The sequence below is a fragment of the Vittaforma corneae genome (genome assembly GCF_000231115.1).
Source record: "Vittaforma corneae ATCC 50505 unplaced genomic scaffold supercont1.1, whole genome shotgun sequence".
Classification (NCBI taxonomy): Eukaryota; Fungi; Microsporidia; family Nosematidae; genus Vittaforma; species Vittaforma corneae.
Window position 1 is genome coordinate 279,676 of NW_006889834.1, and position 17,452 is coordinate 297,127.

Here is a 17,452-nt window from a genome sequence, read left to right on the forward strand (position 1 = left end):
ATCCAACAGAACACGGGAAAGTTTAGTGAAATGGAGGAGTTGATAATATGCGAGTTTATTGAAATATTAGTCAAGCAAAAGTGCAAGGACATGGCTGAAAAGCTTCTCCAGTGCGTTCAGTTGAGAACATCAACGTACTATTCAAAGAAAAACATGGTTGAAAATGATAACTAAAACAAGCATGCTATTCTACATGTATGCTCACACCATGGACACATGGTCATAGCTGTGAAGACGCACGTATGCTCTGGTTGAGTACGTTTTGTAAAATTGAGTGAAGTTTTATTTAAAAGTTTGAGAAACAACACAGACATGTCCTTACTTTTTAATGAATTAGCTACTATTCGGCTGTGAAAACTTCTTGAGAATCTCGCTAAACTTCACTGATTTATTCCCAATAATTTTGCACTCGTTTTTCTTGTCGTCTTTTTTATTGCAATTTTCTTCAAGCTGCTGGATTATTAATTTTACAGTGCTAGTTTCCCCATTTTTGAGTAAACTATCGGCTTTGCTTTTGATTTGTTTACTGCTACATTCATCAATCTCATACTCGCCAGTCTTAGAATTTTTCCTGAAATCATAATTCATAAATGTCTCTGTTTGGTGTTTAAGCTGGCTATTTACCTTACTTTTACATATTCTTTCCAGCTTTTCCTTTTGGAAGTCGTTTAATTTACTTGGTCTACAGGTATCTGCCACATCATGCCCGTTTGTGTTGCCCAAAGATTCAAACACAGATAACTTTACCATGAATGGTTCATTTTCCATCCATAGTTGTCTTTTGTTGCTTTTGTTTTCTGGAGCTTCGGTTGAAGTCTGGGGACTTTTGATTAGATCTGGGTCTGTATGCATTCTGGGCATGTACTTGCCATCAAGAACAGATGAGCACGGCCCGCTGCATGTCTCTGGACTTTTTCTGTTGAAAAGTGTTTCATAAATACCGAAGTCTATTATCTGTTTAGAACAATGCTTGCAGTTCATTTTGAGATGGGCATTGCAGGCAAGATTAAAATAAAAAAAGAACAAACAAAAAGTGCTGAATGGCCGGGATCGCTTGTAGGTACAAATAAAGGATTTTGAGATAAATGCTAGAATCTAAGTTTCAATACCATAAACAATTTGCACAAAGGATGGTTTGACTAAGTACAGCTACAAAAACTGTGCAGCATATTGCCATGCTTAGTTTCATTGATTGATGCATTTTTGACTAAGCCAGCCCAATATCAAAAGAAAGGGGAAAGGAGTGAACTTGAAGACAAATTTTACCCTCACATGTCGACAACATGCTGCACAACACAGAAACTGAACTTGATTGTAATTGGGCTCCCTGGCTGTGGAAAAGGTACACAGTCTGCTAAAATAGCTAAGCACTATAATCTTAAACATGTTACATCGGGGGACTTACTGAGACAAGAGGTGGAAAGAAACAGCAAATACGCCAAGCAGATCCAGGAGCTGATGAAAACGGGCAAGCTGTTTCCCGATGATCTGGTGAATAGTATTCTTCTCGAGCATGTCCCCAAGGAAAACTATATTTTGGACGGATACCCCAGGAAATTATCACAAGTAAAGACGTTTGAAGATATTGATCTTGTAATCTACATTGAGTTGCCAGAGCAAGAGGCCGTTAGAAGAATTCTTCATAGAAACCAGGGCAGATCAGATGATAGCGAGGAAGCTGTAAAGGTAAGACTGAGAGCCTTTGATAGAGAAACCGAGCCCGTAATTGAGTACTACAAATCACGAGGCATACTGGAAGTTGTCGATGGGCAAGGCAGTGAAGAGGAAATATTTGGGAGGATCCAAGAACTTATTTTTAAGAAATTTAATATTTAATTAAACTCCAATAACAACAGCTAACTCGTTTTCAACAATGGGCCAGTATTGAGGCTTTTAGCGAACACTGGACACACTTAGTGGTGTGGGAGTTTTGTAAAAAATTTATTCTATCTTATTCTTTGTCTGGAAAGTTTGATATGGGAAGACGGATTGAAGAATAGATTGAACAGTGTCTGAAGCAGTTTGGGTAAAATGGCGACCAAATTCATAAAAAGCAGAAATGCACCAGTCTTATACAACTCATCATACTTTCGTATTTCCGAAAGAAATGGGATTGAAATAATGTAGCAGACGATAGAGCCAAGACAGATAAGAACTATTCTTCCTGTTAAGGTTCTCGGACACCGACAAGAGAACCATGAGCTGTTCATTTATGATCAGGTTGGTAAAGCATATGGTACTCAACGAGAACATTTCTCTTTTTTTCAATTTGAAGTATAGAAGGATAAAGGTAGAGGCTTGAAAAATACTCATTGTAAGTGAGATGAAGAACTGTCTAATGCTGAGAAGATTGTTCAGCTGTAACTCCTTGAATAGCTCAGGGTACTGCATCGACAGGCTTTTTGGAATGTCCTGGTCTATAATGACCCAGAACAGCGGGAAAATTGTAAATAGAATGAAGAGCATTGGCATTTTCCCCTGAAGAATAGAGATTGGGAAAAAGTGAATTAGGCAGCAGAAAATAGCCTGGATCGTGCTCAAAAGAACACCCCTGTGAAAGATAAGATGGGCAATCTTGGAAGTATTTTTGTAGCACATTCTACCATGGGAAAGCAGTAAATCTAATACGTCTGAAAAACTTTTAAGGGCGAAATCCGCTGCAAGTGAGGCCTGCGAGCCTTCCTTGCCCTCTATTCCTACTCCAACATTGGCTTGTGTAATCATGGAAACATCATTTCCGCCATCGCCAATGCACAGCACTGTTTCATTGGCTTTCTCTCTAAGTGCGGCAGCCATAATTGCTTTCTGAGTAGGCGTATAACGGCATCCAACCAGGCAATGCAGACCCTTGGAAATATCAATAAATCTATCGAGAAAATGATCAATGATAACCGCTAGAGATGCCCCATCAACAACAAGAGAATTGAATCCTCTTGTGCTCAGTGCATCAAGGTTTTTCTTAATCTCGTCCTTGGAAGTGCAGTTGGCAATAATCATATAGTGGTCATTTTTAGTCAAAAGCCTCGATGAAAAGGCGATTGAAATTGCCGTCTCAATCTTGTCGCCGGTCAACATCCAAATTTTAATTCCAGCATTCCTCAAACTTTCAAGTGTTTGCTTGACTTTATCTTGGAGCTTGTCTTCTACACCCGTCAAGCCAACAACATCCAAGTCCTTTTCAAGTTTGCATTGCTCCTCGAGCATCTTCTCGTTTCTATTCACCAACGACATCTTTGCAGTATTATATGCTTTTGCAAACTTTGAAAACTCACTTTCCGAAATGACTTTCTTGGCTATCACTAATGTTCTTAGCCCCTCTCTTGCCATGTTGTCGGTCTCCTCCTCAATCCAATCATTTTCTTTCACGATGCTCTTCATAACGGTATCTGCTCCTTTTTCAAAGAAGATATACTCGTCATCCTTCTTTAATATGATGCCCATTCTTTTTGTATCGCTATTAAAGGGAAACGTATAGAGAATCTCATACGTCACAATTTCTCCCTTGGGATTTTGGATGTGCATCTTGTGATTATCACGTGCTACCAGCTTCATTCCAACCTGCCCTGTGTAGTTTACCATTGCCACCTCGTCTGGTGAGGATGCTTGATATTGAATGCCCTCCTCAGATTCTATCGGCATGACACTGTGGCAGACGCTTAGTGCCTCTATCAGGTCGTAGATCTTTGAGTCTAAGCTTTTGGACTTCTTCCAAAACATCTTTTTTGAGCGCCATGACTTGTCCAGTATTTTGCCAATTGACCTTGTTATTTCCTCTGTATTCTCTGCATTGTAGCACACCGTTCCAATATGCAGCTTTCTCATTATCATTTCATTTTTGGTCAAAGTGCCCGTCTTGTCTGTTAAGAAGAAACTTATCCGGGCAAGCTCTTCCTGAAGGGTATTTGTGAGCACTTTGACTGTAGACAGGCTGGGATCCTTACTCAGCCGATAGGCATAGATAAACCTAGCTGTTGTTATCATAAATCTCAGCGATATTGGTATCACGTATGAAAAAATAATAATAAACCTGACGCAGACGATTCTCCAGGATGTTGAAAAATCGAAGCCAGCCCTGAAAAAGGTAAACATGATCGATCCAAATATCGAAATAACCGCCATAATTGCAACAAAGCGATCAAGCTCTTTTTCGATTATGCCCGTCTTGTTCCTTGGCTTATTAGTGTTCATCATCGATCTTGTATCATGTCCGGTGTAAATAACCAGGGCTAGTGCAGCGGAAGACGAAACAACTGTATTTGCCCAGAGTGTATTTTCTAAATCGCATCCCATTTCTCTCCTTGCAGGTTCTACCGGCTGGGCTTCGGTCTTGACCGGTATCTTTTCTGGCGTAGCTGCTGATTCAGCACCCTGAATGTTTAATAGGTTAGCCTCATTCGCCATCAAGCTGATGTTCTCAAGATCGACACTCTTGGACGTTCTGATGGGCGAGCTTGGCTTTCCAAAAATTAACTGATTGTCTTCTCTCTTTTCAATAAAGCTGTTTACAATGAGTTTTCCATTGAATGAGTATATTTCTTTGCTGGGCGGTTCAATCTCAGCCTCAATACTTGAAAGGCTTTTTATTGCACAGTGCTGTGTCTCTGCAAGCGAGTTTCTACGTTTCCAGTCCGTTTCGCCATCCAGCTGGTCAGTTCTAATAAATATTTCGCCAGAGTTGTCTTCCGACTTCAACAGAATACAATCTGCAGGCACTCTCTGGCCCTTCTCAATAAGAATGATATCTCCCACCTTTATTTTCTGGCTTTCTACTTTGGCAAAGTCTTTTCCTTTTAGTTTTTTGTACTGTGCCATGTTAATTTCCTTGTCTCTCAAATAACGGGAATAGTTGTCTATGGCTTCTCTGAGGACTGTGATCATGAATATTACCAGCCAAGGAAGTAGAGATGAATACAGCGATGTGATTCTGTACGTTTTCTTTATTTGGCAGAAAATAACGAACAGGAAAAATGTCGAAGAGATGCTTTCTATCTGCATTTTCGCCATCATGAACGGAAATGACAAAATCGAGTATTTTGTGTTGATAATTCTATTGTCAGAAGTGTTCTTTGGGGCTTTGGAGGATATGTACACCGTGGACTGCTTCTTTGGCATATTAAGGGTGAATTGTTTTCTTTAAATGTTGCAGCACAATTGGCTCAAATTCAGGAGTGCACGTAAAGAAATGAACCAATTGAGTAAAAAGGAGGAAAAGGTGTCATTTAAGCAGTTAATGGCAGATTTTCAGACACAGCGGCCACACCTGTGAGAATCTTGGCTGCACACCCGAGATGATGAAACAAAACTTAAATCATAGCCCAAAGTATGAAGAAGTTTTTTACTGCCATCAACAAAAACACTCCAATATGCGGATCATGTTTTAAGTGTTTCTTCTTAGCATAGCGACAAAACATCTCAATCAATCGCTGTTTTCAATTATACCGCAGTAAGAGTGCTAAGGCCTTAAGTTATATAAAAGCCCAACTACTCCAATGATACAGGTTTAAATGCAGGCACATCTCCAAAGCATATTCATCTTTTGGCATATTTCCAGCTCTAAGAAATTCGTGTATTGTTCCTTCAAAATTTTGCCCAATGGAAATACACCAACTTGCAGAAATCAGCGAGAAAATATATGGAGATCTGCAAGCACTGCTGCCCGCAGATATTAAAGCCATCGAGTGTATCTTGCAGAAGGAAAGTATCAAGTATGGCAAAATTCGAACATTCAATCTTGAAGATAGTCAGGACATCGTTTTACTAACTATGAAGCAGAACTGCTTGATTCTTATTAAGCATCTGCTGGAAAATGAAATTTCAGTTCCAGACAACTTGCTCAATGCTGTTTATAAGCTTGTAAATCTCAAGCAGACATACCTATCCTCGTCGTTTGAAGCATCAAGCACCAACGACAAGCCAACACAAAGAAAAAGCATGGATCTGCATGCCCAGATTGAGAAGGAGAGGATCATAGACAGCATTCTCAATCTTTTAGTTGACATTGTTTTTATTTCCAGGTACAGGAGCGAGGATTTGGCTAATTTTTTAAAAAGCAAAAAAGTGCCTGATGAGTTTTCAGTTAATTTGGCAATAGCCATTGATCAGGAACTTGATCTCGAATCTTTTGAACTGGCTGTCCTAACTAAAAAGCTCCTCGGGCCTGTTTTTCTCAGTTTGGCAAAGTCGTATAGAGGCTCCATGAGAAAGCTTACGAAGAAGAAGATCATTGACATAGCATCGAGATGTATTGACACAAAAGATAGACATGTCGCATTCAAGCTATTTTACTACCTGAATGAGGAGCCACATAGAAATATTCTTGTAAATACCAAGCCCGAAAGCTCGCCCGAGTATTTTGGATTTGCAAGCTCGCTTGTTATGGATAAGGAAAGCGCTGAGATTGTCTATGCCAAGTTAGAGCCGTACTTTGACGACTTGGTTGAAGCCTTACAAACTCTGCTTTCATTTCCAAAGCATGAGGAGAAGTCGATCCAGCCAAGAGACGAAAAAATGATAAGATATCTTCTTGAATGCATTAATAGTATATCCAGATTCAAGTCTCTTATTTTTTTCAAGTTTGTTTCGCTGCTTCAGGGAATATTAAAGATTAAAGTGTCCAAGGAAATCAAAGGCACTATTTATGACATTTTGAGTAAATATGTTGATGAAAGAGACCTTTATGTTGGAAAAGTTGTAGAGTGCAGGGATGATGTTGAAATGGAAATTAAAACAAAGGATTTCTATCTGCTACCAAGACTGATTAAGTTTTTGAATTCATACCAAAGACGTGAGCAAAGAGAAATTGAACTAGTTAATATTGGTGTGCTACTGGGCTCGCCGTACATTACAGACACCGACAAATCAAATGCAGCCTACATCGACAGTTCCGAAAAGTACGACTTCAGGGTTTTGGGGCTGAAAAGCGAGGATCCTACAACTGTTATTGAGTGCCTAGACTGCTATATCAGCCCGGATGTTCTTAAGATGTACTCGGTACATTTGAGAAATGCAATGGTTAAGGATGTGGCAGTCATTGACAAAATAATTGATTTCCAAATTGAGCATCATTCGCCCATCGACGACATTTCCATTGTCAATTCCATTCTTTCCCACTCCTCGCCCCGCTTCTTTGAATATGCCAGATTGTTCAAGGATTTTTCATTTTACCTTAACAGCGATGTGCTAGAAAGAATATCTGAGGATCCAGAAAATGGCACGGAATGGATAAAGGAATGCTATAACAAGGAATTTGGGCTGTTTATACTCCACAACTGTGGATACTTCAATGATCTTCTCAGGGGTAGTAGTGCAATGCAACCAGGTCTATCACTGGTTTATGAAAAGATACTTGATGAAAACCTTGGAAATGTTGAGGTTAGGGTTTTTAATGGGAGGGATGAGAGCGAGTCTCGTCATTCTACTATTTACTTATTTGATAACCAGGAAGTTCTAACAGAGACATTTTTCAGGATTTTTGCTAAACAATTGATTTATTGTAAGTTTTTCAGGGTCGGTGAAAATATAGGACATACTGTCCTGAAAAAGTATATCTCTCCTTTTTACAGCTGCTATGTCAAAGCAAAGGCTGTCTGTGGGCTGGATGTGTCCTCCGATATTCAGTTTATGAAAAAGAACTTGTTGGCCGATGATGATCTTCTTGGCTATTTGAAGACTGTAGGCTGCTATTCGCCCGAGACAGAAGTCTGTTCTTCTAGCATTCTTCTTAACTTCGGAATCAGGGACAATTCGATTTTTGTAAAAAACTTTCCAGGTGCCAGTGATTTTGAAAAGTTTATTCTCTTTTTCAACATTGAGCACGTATCGAAGGACATCGACATTATAATCAAAGATGAAATTATGAAAAATCTGAAAAACCCAAACAGGTTATATTTGAGAATGTGCATTCTCCAGTTGTTTAGAACCAAAGAGCTTGACCAAATTATCAAAGTTCTTGAGAAGAACTTTGAAGACAAGGAACTGCTATTCAAGCTGTGTATGCATAACGTAATGCATGGTGGAAGGTACTTTTCCAAGGACCTGATTCTATATGGAGACGAGGTATTGAGGAGCAAGGCCTTGTTTCTTCTGTATTATTTGAGTATTTGGGACAAAGAGTATCTCAGAGAGATGATTGAAAAAGCCGATGCGGAGGCATCTGAGGACATGAAGTACCTAACTGAAGATATAGGGAGCTATTAAATACCATGTTTTATGACCATGTTTTGATATTAAACAGTTTATTGACTAGTGTGAGCATATTACATTTCGCTCATTCAGGTAAAGTATGTTCGTGTTTACATTAAAATGAAGTGACAATTATGCTCATAAGCAAGGACCAGATAGCTTGTTTGAATGTACTAGTTTACGCCGTGAATAAACAGAAATGAATGTTTCTTGAAATTGCCCTAATACTTTGTCGAAATCTGCACAACATCTTCATCGTTCAGAAAATGCGACAGCCCAACTTTCTGTGGCTGGTGTTTTGCACTGCTTCCCCACACCAATGCGTGCTTAAAATTGATATCCATGTCTTTGTGAATTCTTAAGCACAGCTCTTTAACTGTAGGCTCACTCCTCATCACTATGGGATGTTTAAAGTCTGGATCTTCGCCTTTCTTTTTTGTATAAATCCTCTTTAACTGTAGTTCGCTCCACACTCGGTGCTTCAATTCATCCAAGTTCCATCCCATGTTGCAGCTGATGACAACGTTTTCATCGTCTTCTGCTATGGAAAGAAACTCGTCATATGAAAGCTCATCAACTTTGTTATAACAGAATATGCATCTCAGATATGTTGCATTTGAACTGAGAACATCTATAAGATCCTCGTCTGTAATATCCTCCCTGATTGTTAGTTGGCAATTATAAATTCGATACTCCTTCAATATCGCTATTATTGTTGCCTCGGAAAGATTGGCCAACTTGCAGCATGCCGTAATCTCAATGCCACTGCCTGTTCTTACCAGCGAAACATTTGGTCTTGTCTTATTGATTCTAATGCCCATTTTATTTAGCTCAGAAATTAAAATTTCTTTGTCCTTTGGTCTTCTGTAGTCGAGAATCATCAAAATAAGGTCTGCTGTCTTGACAACACTAATGATCTGTCTTCCTCTTCCCCTATTTGAGGACGCTCCATCAATGATTCCCGGCAAGTCTAAGATTTGGATGGATGCGCCGTTGTATTCCAATTTGCCAGAAATACAGTCTAATGTTGTAAACTCATGCTCGGCCTGCTTGCTGAAGGTGGACGTAATTTTACTCAGAAGAGTCGACTTTCCTACGCTTGGAAATCCGACGAGTGCAACTCTTGCATCTCCGGATTTCTGAACTTCAAAAGCTGGTGCTTTTGTTGATTTCTGCTTTGGTTCTGCGAGCTCGCTCCTATATCTTGCCAGCTTGGCCTTCAGAGAACCTAAATGGTGCTCTGTGGCCTTATTTTTCTGAGTCCTAGCCATTTCAGCTTCAATCTCGGCAATTTTGTCGCCGAGTCCCATGGACTCCGAATTTTTATTGTGGAAATGGTGTTTGGAAGATTGCAACGGCAGCGGTGTAAATGTGCAATAAGCTGTCTCCATGGCCAGCACATGCAAGAGTTAAGGTAGGCTAGTGTCGCAGGCCTAAAAGATTTGCAGGTTGTTTGCAAGAACATGATATCTGTTCTGAGTTTGCACATGGACATCTCCAAGAAGTTAGACAACTTATATAAGAAACTAGATAAAGTAAATCTGCAGTATACAGTGCAACAACAGTCAACATGCAAACTTAAATTTAACGCACCTTTTAGATTTATTTGGCGATTTTGAGCTATCCAGAGCACCAAGCATGTTCCTAAAAGCGGATTGTGCAAATAAAGCCATCCATCGAACTCAGAAACACCGTGTTGTTGTCAACGATAGCATCAGTAATTGCCATATAACAGGCATTGTCAACGCAGCAATCTAACTCATTGTGGACAAGCACATATGCGCTTTTCTTGGTGCAGATCACCAAAGCATCCTCGTTTCTAATTCGTCCCGCCACAACTTTCACAATTGATGAATTCAGAGGCCCAACCCTTTTCTGAAGATGAGCTGGTTTAAAGGGATACGCAAAGATACTTAGAGTGTTGTTTTTGGTAAAGACATGCAGAAGATCCTCCTCAAATAGTATTCTTTTGAAAAGCCCCCTCGAAGTATCTAGGTTTTGATCTAGTTGGCTAACTAATTGTAGTTTATTTTTATGGATCATATGGACCTTCAAAGTCTTATCGACTGAATATGTTGCCAAGAGATTATATTTTTTGTTGTATGAAATTCCTTGTATTGTGTTTTCGTGGATATTTTGTGAAAACACCAACTCAGATTTAATCACATGCTTCATACTGTTAGCTACTGCATTGTTTGCATTTTCTTGGCACGCTGTCGAGTCTGTCATCATACTGCTTGGCTCGATGCTAGTTTCTTCCATAACTTCTATTTTGTAGCAGTCAATTCTGCCACTTCCAAAGCCAACGAACAATAGGTTCTCAGACCAGCACATATCATATGCATCGTTTTCAACATCCTTCTGCATTGTATATTCTGTTTTGTCGGTATAAAGTATAATTCTTCCACCATCTGCACAGGCAGCTAAAAGATAAGGACAGCTAAGATTGCTTTTGCAAAATCTAACACAGTTTATTGGTTTGGAGAAGCCAGCCAAATCTTTTAGATATTCTATTTGAATGGTGGAGTTGACGGCAGTTTTGTAGACATTGTCGTCATAGTTCATTTTTTTAAACAAGAGCCTCCAAAGACGAACCACACCATCAAATCCACAAGTCGCAAGCATATTGTTATGAATGTCCATTGACAGAATAGGCGAGTCTTCATGGAAATAAATGTTGTGAGTGGTAACTTCAATTGGCGGGTGTTTTTTGATTAAGTCCACCATCGAGGGTGAAGAGTTGGAAGTAGTTTACATAAAACCAGTCTAAAATGAGCCAAAACTTAATCAAAAGATAGATTTAAATACTTCAAATGTGGCTCAGACCTTGCAAGACGAGAATGGCCATGTGAAAATCCGGCTGCCGTTCTAGCACATAAACCTTAAATCTAATGGCTAACGACATTAATTAAAAGATAATTTAACTATAAAATCCTGACGGCCTTGGGTTATTTTCTCCTGCTTGCTTTCTTTTCATCGCCAATGTAGAATCCATCCTTGTCGACATCACACAAAATCTGATAATCAGTACTTTCAATAATCAAGTCGATCAATGCAGCATTCACACATCGGTCAAGGCCAGTAATGTCTTTGAGTGTTTCAATTGCATCTGCCTTTCTCATATTCTTAATATTCTTAATTACAAAATCCACGCTGGCACTAATCTCATGGTTTTTCAAGAAGTTTGTTAATCTTGTGCTCTTCTCATTAACAACAGATGTTTCGAAGAACTCGTCATCCTTTTTGTATTCTTCGACAACTTGGTTTTTTGCAAAGAACTTGTTAAGCTCTTTGAAATTAAAGGACGGTACCTCCTCAACAAGCTTGTCAAGGGGGACAAATCCTTTGTCAAAATCCCGCTTGACCCAGTAGTTGGCATATGACACTGTGTTTAGTAGTAGCTTGAACTCCTTGTCTGAAAATGGGCCTTCAAGGGAGCCGTTTCGCTTCAGAATCCAAGTTGTATGAATCTTTTTTGGCTTGCTCAGAATGTAATTGCCAGCCTCGTCAAAGTATCCGGGGCCTGCTGCTTTGATATCTACGTCCCAGGCGCTTTTTATGTGCTTTTTGGTATTTCTTGTGTTTCTGTACAGCATTTCGTTGGTTTCTACCACGCCATTGTTTTCCAGCGAGATGTATCTCAATGGTGTTTCTTCATCTAGGATGACTGGAGATTTAACAAGATCGCTTGGCTGTGTCATTCTATCCAGAGCTTTAAAGTGGCTTGCAAAGTCAAACATATGGGTGCAAAATTTTTCTCAGAATTGAGAAATTAAATTACAAGGCTACTGATCTTTAATTAAACATGGTATAACCATTTCATTCGCTGCACAGCATTCCATGCCTTGCAATCAACCTTAACATGTAATGTACACTTGGTGTTGCAGTGCTGTTTGCTTTAGTCTCGCGTTACTCCCAAACTTTTACAATAATATGGATTTGTGATAGATCACGGTTGTGATTGGATGAAATCCTGAAAAATTAAACCGGAAAAATCACACAATACCAACACATGTACTCTATGCTGAGTGATAGTATGAGCCTGTCTATTAAAATAAACAAACATCCAATGGCTAGGCAGAGACACAGCTCTGCCTGGCAGCTTTTCTGATGCAGCTGTCCTTCTGTCCTAAGAATGCTCAGGCTTTTGGCTGCCTATTTAACTTTATTAACTTTCAAACTTTTGTTTCATTTTTTAATTGGTAGTAAAAAATTAAGAAAAAAATAAAATAAGGAGAAGCCTTATGACAGAATTTGATTACCACATCAGAGAGCTGCAAATTGAGGACTATGGCAGAGGATTCATTGACTGCTTGAAAGAGCTAACGATTGTTGGTGAAGTAAGCCTGGAAATGTTTCAAAAACGATTTGAAGAACGAAAGAGACAAGGTGTTATGACTGTAGTGGCAGTCGATAACAAAACACTAAAAATTCTTGGAACAGCCTCAATGTTTTATGAGCCTAAATTCATTCGAGAATGCTCAGTAAAAGCATATATTGAGGATGTCTGCGTGGCCCCATATGCCCAGAAAAGGGGAATTGGCAAGAGGCTGGTAATGTATCTGGAGGAAAAGGCATTGAAGGACGGCTGCTACAAGGTTATATTAACCTGCAGTGAGAGCAATAAACGGTTCTACCAGAAAATGAATTTCAAAAAGACTGAGGTGGCTATGGCAATATACTCAAACACATCACAATAAATCAACACATCCAAACGCCATCTCTTAGTTTTGTTTTACTGGTTATAGTATGGCTTTAGTATAATTAATAGTCTGCTTAAACGAAAGCTATTTGTAGATACGTCTAAATGCTGTATATTAGCCAGTATGTGGAACCAAAGACACAACTCTTTGTAAAGCCTGTTTATTTTGAGACCAAAATTCGTCTGCTGGTGCCTACGCCTCTATTTTCCACCTCAATTTCAATGCTTCGATGATTCCCAATGTTATAGACCCTAACAACCTGGTTGTTTTCTACATTGGACTCATCCTCGTCTGGACAGTTAAGCGTCTTCAGTTTGACAGAATCAATGTGCTTTGGATATGAGATCTTAATCTTACCATTCTGGATGGAATATTCCAAGAATTCCTTGCTTCCAATATACAACATTCTTTCACTTAGTACTAAATTGAATGCTTCAATTTCTTTGAAATACAAATCGGCACTGTGATCAACACTCTCTTCTTGTCTTAGAACATCAACTAAGCGACCTCTGTTCAAACACGGATCGCCATGCATACACAAGAAATCTATTAGGCCTCCTAGTATACACTTCAAGTTTTCAACTTTGGCTCGCACAAGCGCTAACATGTGATTTGCACCAATTTCTGCAACCATTTCTTTAGATCTAGGCTTGGCTGGAAACAGATCGTAGATCATAAGGAAATGCTCTGGCGACCTTGACTGCACAATCATTTTGAAAAACTCTTTGCACTGCTCTTTTGAAATGAGATGCCTGTGTCGTATCTTTTCATATAGCTTTGGATTTTCATAAACCACCTTGCAAATGAACTCCTGGTCGCCAAACTCACAAAGCCTCATTAGTAGCAAGCCAAGCAGCTGCTCGCGCCTTAAGATATCCATTCTTCCAGAAACATTAGCCCGCCTCAGCTCATTTAGCCTTTGAAAAACCCTTCTGAAATTTGTTTTATCAATTAAGCTGTTGAGCGAATCAAAATACAGCCTTTTATCAATTCCAACCTCGAAGATCCTTGTGATGACAATTTCAGGCATTATTTTAAGCATTGCTGCATATTTGAAGCCCAGAAACTCGGAGTTTGCATTTTTAGAGTTGATTAATCTGAAAATGAACTCTTCAATCCTCTCTAATGTATGTCCAATGGCCACCAAAAGCTTCATTGATTCGAGTGCCAAGGCGATTTCTATTTGTTTTTTGGCTTTAGCACTAGGATGAACCAGAAGGCTCTTCAAAAGTTGGACTATGCAGTCATCGATGGGTAGCCTGGATGCCAAGTACATACGGTGAAAAAGTTGTAGCATTTTAAGCTTGGTAAATTGGCATTTTAGAGATGCAGCTCTTGAAAGCAGCCATTTAGCTTCTCTCTCGCTGATTCTATTTTCCAGCCTTTGGTTCAAGACTATCTGAATCTTTACATAAAGACACGGCTCAGACAATGAAATCAAGGAAAAGTGCAGAGTGCATTCATACTTGCTTCTGGCGATGAGGTACTTCAGGTACTCTCTTGTGCTTTCACCTGGAGTCTTCATTTTCATTATCAGCTCCTTGTTTGTATGCTCATCATCAGGTTCGTTTGACATAAATATCAATGTGTCATTAACGTGGTTCTGATCAAGCAAATCCTTTTGAAGAGTGTTTTGCAGCAAAATCAAATACTCCTGTGAGTCTTTCATCAACAATCCTAGATATCCAAGCTTTTTAACTTCTATATTTGAACTAGCAGTAGCCTTCACAAAGTCCAAAATGCTTATATCCATCCCGGTATTCAAAAGGTATAGCTTCTTCCACAATGCATGACGCTCAGATTCGTCGTCTTTCGTGTCCCTTGCGGCCAGCTTTTTCAGTTCGTACAGAGCCTGAGATTCACGGTTTTCATATCTGGTTTTTCTGATTTGCGAAATAAAAAGAGAAACAGATGGGTCAACGCTCGAATGCATGGCATTCATTGATGCTCTCCATTTAAACCATTCTGAAACAAAATACAAACACAAGTGTAGCCCGGTGGTACAGTTAAATAGCCTCATGAAATATATCGAAGCCATATAACACAGTTGGCTGATCGCATGCACTATTTAATCATATCTTTTGATTCCAAAGACCCGCTTCATGTGCATAAAGCCAAGCTTTGGAATTACGACGAATAGTAGCGAAATACCTGCAATTATCAGCAGTCTCATATCCCATTCAACCATCCTATGCACTATCATAAATAGCAGCACTGGGTAGAGAGCTAGAAATATTAGAGAAGATGAGTGGCCCAGCTGTATAGCCATTTGCTCCCAGAAGGTACACTCGTTGTACTTCGAGTTGAATGGATCCCCAACAATCCAATGGAAAAATATGAACGAGCCGATATTATATGATATCACCGATACTTGGAGACCAAGATTCTTTCCTAATATTTGAGTTAGAAACATCGCCAGAAGACCCGTTAAAACAAAATGGATTAGCCAGCTTCCCTTTTGGATTGTCCAGGCAACATTTGATGAAACACCCACACCTCCTTTGTCAGATTTCATGTATTTTTCTCGACTTACACATAATGACATTAATTCTGAAACAGCCTCAAACAACAAGTTTGAGTCAATATGGCGATCGTGGATGCTACGACAGACTTAGCATTGAAGCATATCACAAAATGGACTTTAATACCGGATTGTTTATATGGATGCTCTGCCTAAAGCGCACAATCTTCAACAACAATTTGGCAGACAAAATATTAGTCTCACGTCCAAATTTGTCTATCTACTGACGTCCGCCATACCAGCATTTTTACTAATCAGAAATTTCAAATAAAGTCCCATCTTCATCCACACAGGCTTCTTCCCGGTCGCTATCAAACAAGCAATGCCGATCCTCTAGTAGATTGCCTCTGGAGGTGCTTAGCACTTCACAGCTCTCTGTATTCTTTGACTTAAGGCTTTCAAGCGAAAACATTCTGGACTTCTGGTTTAGTATGAGAAGAACATCGCCAACATGAAGCCTTAGAATAGACGACATTCTATTTAGCAAAAATTCAAACTCATCAACGTTGCTAGGCATATTTAAAATTAACTGATATAGTTGGATGTCTGTCATAACATATTGCAGGCTTTCATCGTTTTTCTTTGCCAGATACACTCTAAGCTTCATAAGGTCCTCTGCCACGTTTCTGAATGATGCATGGACACCATAGAAGTTCATAAAATCATTCATTTCGTTTGTCGGCTGCATCTGATGCCTTTCATGCGCCATGCCAAGATTGTGTTTTTCAACTGCGTTTATCAGTTCACTACAAATAATACAACAGAGAACCTCGTTTAGTGGCCGTATTCTCCAGTCAATATACACGTTGGAGTCTGGTACATTGAAGTTTTGATAGCAGCCAATTGACCCAAAATCTTTTACAAGCCTATCCACATCTCTTTGAGAGCATATGATTTTCTTGACGCCACATGTCAATAGTCTCAGCTGGGGTATAATATCTCTAAACTTGACTGTGTCTATTATGTAGATATATCCATTTGGCACGTACAATCCAATGAAACATGAAAAGCCTTCGAAGCTTCTATAGTCATGGTCAAAAACTCCCAGAATCACATTTTCAAGCATGCTGTCCAACTTTCTCAGACTTTCTTCTGAGTCTATGATGATATAGCCTTTATTTTCTTCAAATTTTTCAAACGGTGCAAAAAGACAGGTGCATTCAATATTTAGCTTGCTGGTCGTGTTGATATTGGGCTTAACAATGTCTCTTGATACAATAGCACATATGTTCCCATCCTTTCTGACATATACTACATCCCTGCATTCTTTGAGGCTGTCTTCTATCTTTGAAATTAGCATATTTATAAAATCCTCAGAAGCCTCACATCTCTTCATTGTTTTGGATATTTTGTCGGCCAATTTCTCTATCGGACCAGCATGATTCTCATTTTGTGTGTCTAACTGCCCTATTGCAGAGTTGAGTTGTTTCACAAACTCTGCTGCGAGATCCATTAGCATTGCCACGGATCACAAAATTTTCAGTATAACAGGAATCCCGAGAGGCTAAATATCTCAAATGCCAACAGTAGTGCTTCGTCGAAAGCTCTCCAACATCCAGCATCGTAAATATGGCCATGCTTTCTTAATCACGCAGTTTAGCGTTATATTCAAAAATTTTTCTTCCTAAAATGGGACTTAACGACGCTGAGTCTGAAGCAAAACTGGGAACTTTGACAAGCACCGAGGAGGACAAAGACTTTGAGGCCATACGATCCAATTTTTCGTGTGCAATATGTCTTTCTATAGCATTGGAGCCATGCATGCCACCCTGCGGACACCTTTTTTGCTCTCCATGCCTACTGCAGTGGATAAAATCAAATCCAGATTCGGCCTGTCCAAAATGCAGAATTCCATTCACACCCGAGTCTATTGCTCATATCAGTAACGGCTATTCTGCAAAACTTAAGAAAAATGCTAGTGATAAGCGTAGGATTCTAAGGCCAGGAATCTCGCCCCAAAATATGCGATTTGGGAATCTCGTTATCTACCACGAGGAGTCACAAAAGCCTTCATTGAGATACATTGCATTCACCACCATGCTCTGTC

General features: G+C 39.4%; 12 protein-coding genes across 12 annotated transcripts; 4 read left to right on the forward strand and 8 right to left on the reverse strand.

Moving 5' to 3' along the window:
- Positions 1-333: 333 nt before the first annotated feature.
- VICG_00201 (uncharacterized protein) lies at positions 334-981 on the reverse strand (the record flags this gene model as incomplete). The annotated part of the gene is made up of 1 exon (XM_007603592.1): positions 334-981. One exon carries the CDS (start codon positions 979-981, stop codon positions 334-336), a length of 648 nt encoding a protein of 215 aa, XP_007603654.1.
- Positions 982-1,272: 291 nt separating this feature from the next.
- Positions 1,273-1,836, forward strand: VICG_00202 (uncharacterized protein; the record flags this gene model as incomplete). Its single annotated transcript, XM_007603593.1, has 1 exon — positions 1,273-1,836. The coding sequence occupies one exon, from the start codon at positions 1,273-1,275 to the stop codon at positions 1,834-1,836; it is 564 nt and encodes a 187-aa protein (XP_007603655.1).
- Positions 1,837-2,082: 246 nt separating this feature from the next.
- On the reverse strand, positions 2,083-5,112 carry VICG_00203 (phospholipid-translocating P-type ATPase, flippase; the record flags this gene model as incomplete). Its single annotated transcript, XM_007603594.1, has 1 exon — positions 2,083-5,112. One exon carries the CDS (start codon positions 5,110-5,112, stop codon positions 2,083-2,085), a length of 3,030 nt encoding a protein of 1,009 aa, XP_007603656.1.
- Positions 5,113-5,592: 480 nt separating this feature from the next.
- On the forward strand, positions 5,593-8,196 carry VICG_00204 (uncharacterized protein; the record flags this gene model as incomplete). Its single annotated transcript, XM_007603595.1, has 1 exon — positions 5,593-8,196. One exon carries the CDS (start codon positions 5,593-5,595, stop codon positions 8,194-8,196), a length of 2,604 nt encoding a protein of 867 aa, XP_007603657.1.
- Positions 8,197-8,402: 206 nt separating this feature from the next.
- VICG_00205 (small GTP-binding protein domain protein) lies at positions 8,403-9,572 on the reverse strand (the record flags this gene model as incomplete). Its single annotated transcript, XM_007603596.1, has 1 exon — positions 8,403-9,572. The coding sequence occupies one exon, from the start codon at positions 9,570-9,572 to the stop codon at positions 8,403-8,405; it is 1,170 nt and encodes a 389-aa protein (XP_007603658.1).
- Positions 9,573-9,825: 253 nt separating this feature from the next.
- VICG_00206 (uncharacterized protein) lies at positions 9,826-10,908 on the reverse strand (the record flags this gene model as incomplete). The annotated part of the gene is made up of 1 exon (XM_007603597.1): positions 9,826-10,908. The coding sequence occupies one exon, from the start codon at positions 10,906-10,908 to the stop codon at positions 9,826-9,828; it is 1,083 nt and encodes a 360-aa protein (XP_007603659.1).
- Positions 10,909-11,129: 221 nt separating this feature from the next.
- VICG_00207 (uncharacterized protein) lies at positions 11,130-11,921 on the reverse strand (the record flags this gene model as incomplete). The annotated part of the gene is made up of 1 exon (XM_007603598.1): positions 11,130-11,921. One exon carries the CDS (start codon positions 11,919-11,921, stop codon positions 11,130-11,132), a length of 792 nt encoding a protein of 263 aa, XP_007603660.1.
- A 504-nt stretch (positions 11,922-12,425) lies between these two features.
- Positions 12,426-12,881, forward strand: VICG_00208 (uncharacterized protein; the record flags this gene model as incomplete). The annotated part of the gene is made up of 1 exon (XM_007603599.1): positions 12,426-12,881. One exon carries the CDS (start codon positions 12,426-12,428, stop codon positions 12,879-12,881), a length of 456 nt encoding a protein of 151 aa, XP_007603661.1.
- Positions 12,882-13,044: 163 nt separating this feature from the next.
- On the reverse strand, positions 13,045-14,826 carry VICG_00209 (uncharacterized protein; the record flags this gene model as incomplete). The annotated part of the gene is made up of 1 exon (XM_007603600.1): positions 13,045-14,826. The coding sequence occupies one exon, from the start codon at positions 14,824-14,826 to the stop codon at positions 13,045-13,047; it is 1,782 nt and encodes a 593-aa protein (XP_007603662.1).
- A 126-nt stretch (positions 14,827-14,952) lies between these two features.
- Positions 14,953-15,399, reverse strand: VICG_00210 (uncharacterized protein; the record flags this gene model as incomplete). The annotated part of the gene is made up of 1 exon (XM_007603601.1): positions 14,953-15,399. One exon carries the CDS (start codon positions 15,397-15,399, stop codon positions 14,953-14,955), a length of 447 nt encoding a protein of 148 aa, XP_007603663.1.
- A 256-nt stretch (positions 15,400-15,655) lies between these two features.
- VICG_00211 (uncharacterized protein) lies at positions 15,656-16,864 on the reverse strand (the record flags this gene model as incomplete). Its single annotated transcript, XM_007603602.1, has 1 exon — positions 15,656-16,864. The coding sequence occupies one exon, from the start codon at positions 16,862-16,864 to the stop codon at positions 15,656-15,658; it is 1,209 nt and encodes a 402-aa protein (XP_007603664.1).
- Positions 16,865-17,034: 170 nt separating this feature from the next.
- VICG_00212 (uncharacterized protein) lies at positions 17,035-17,451 on the forward strand (the record flags this gene model as incomplete). The annotated part of the gene is made up of 1 exon (XM_007603603.1): positions 17,035-17,451. A coding segment is annotated over one exon (417 nt), but the record flags the coding sequence as incomplete, so codon positions are not given.
- Position 17,452: the final 1 nt, after the last annotated feature.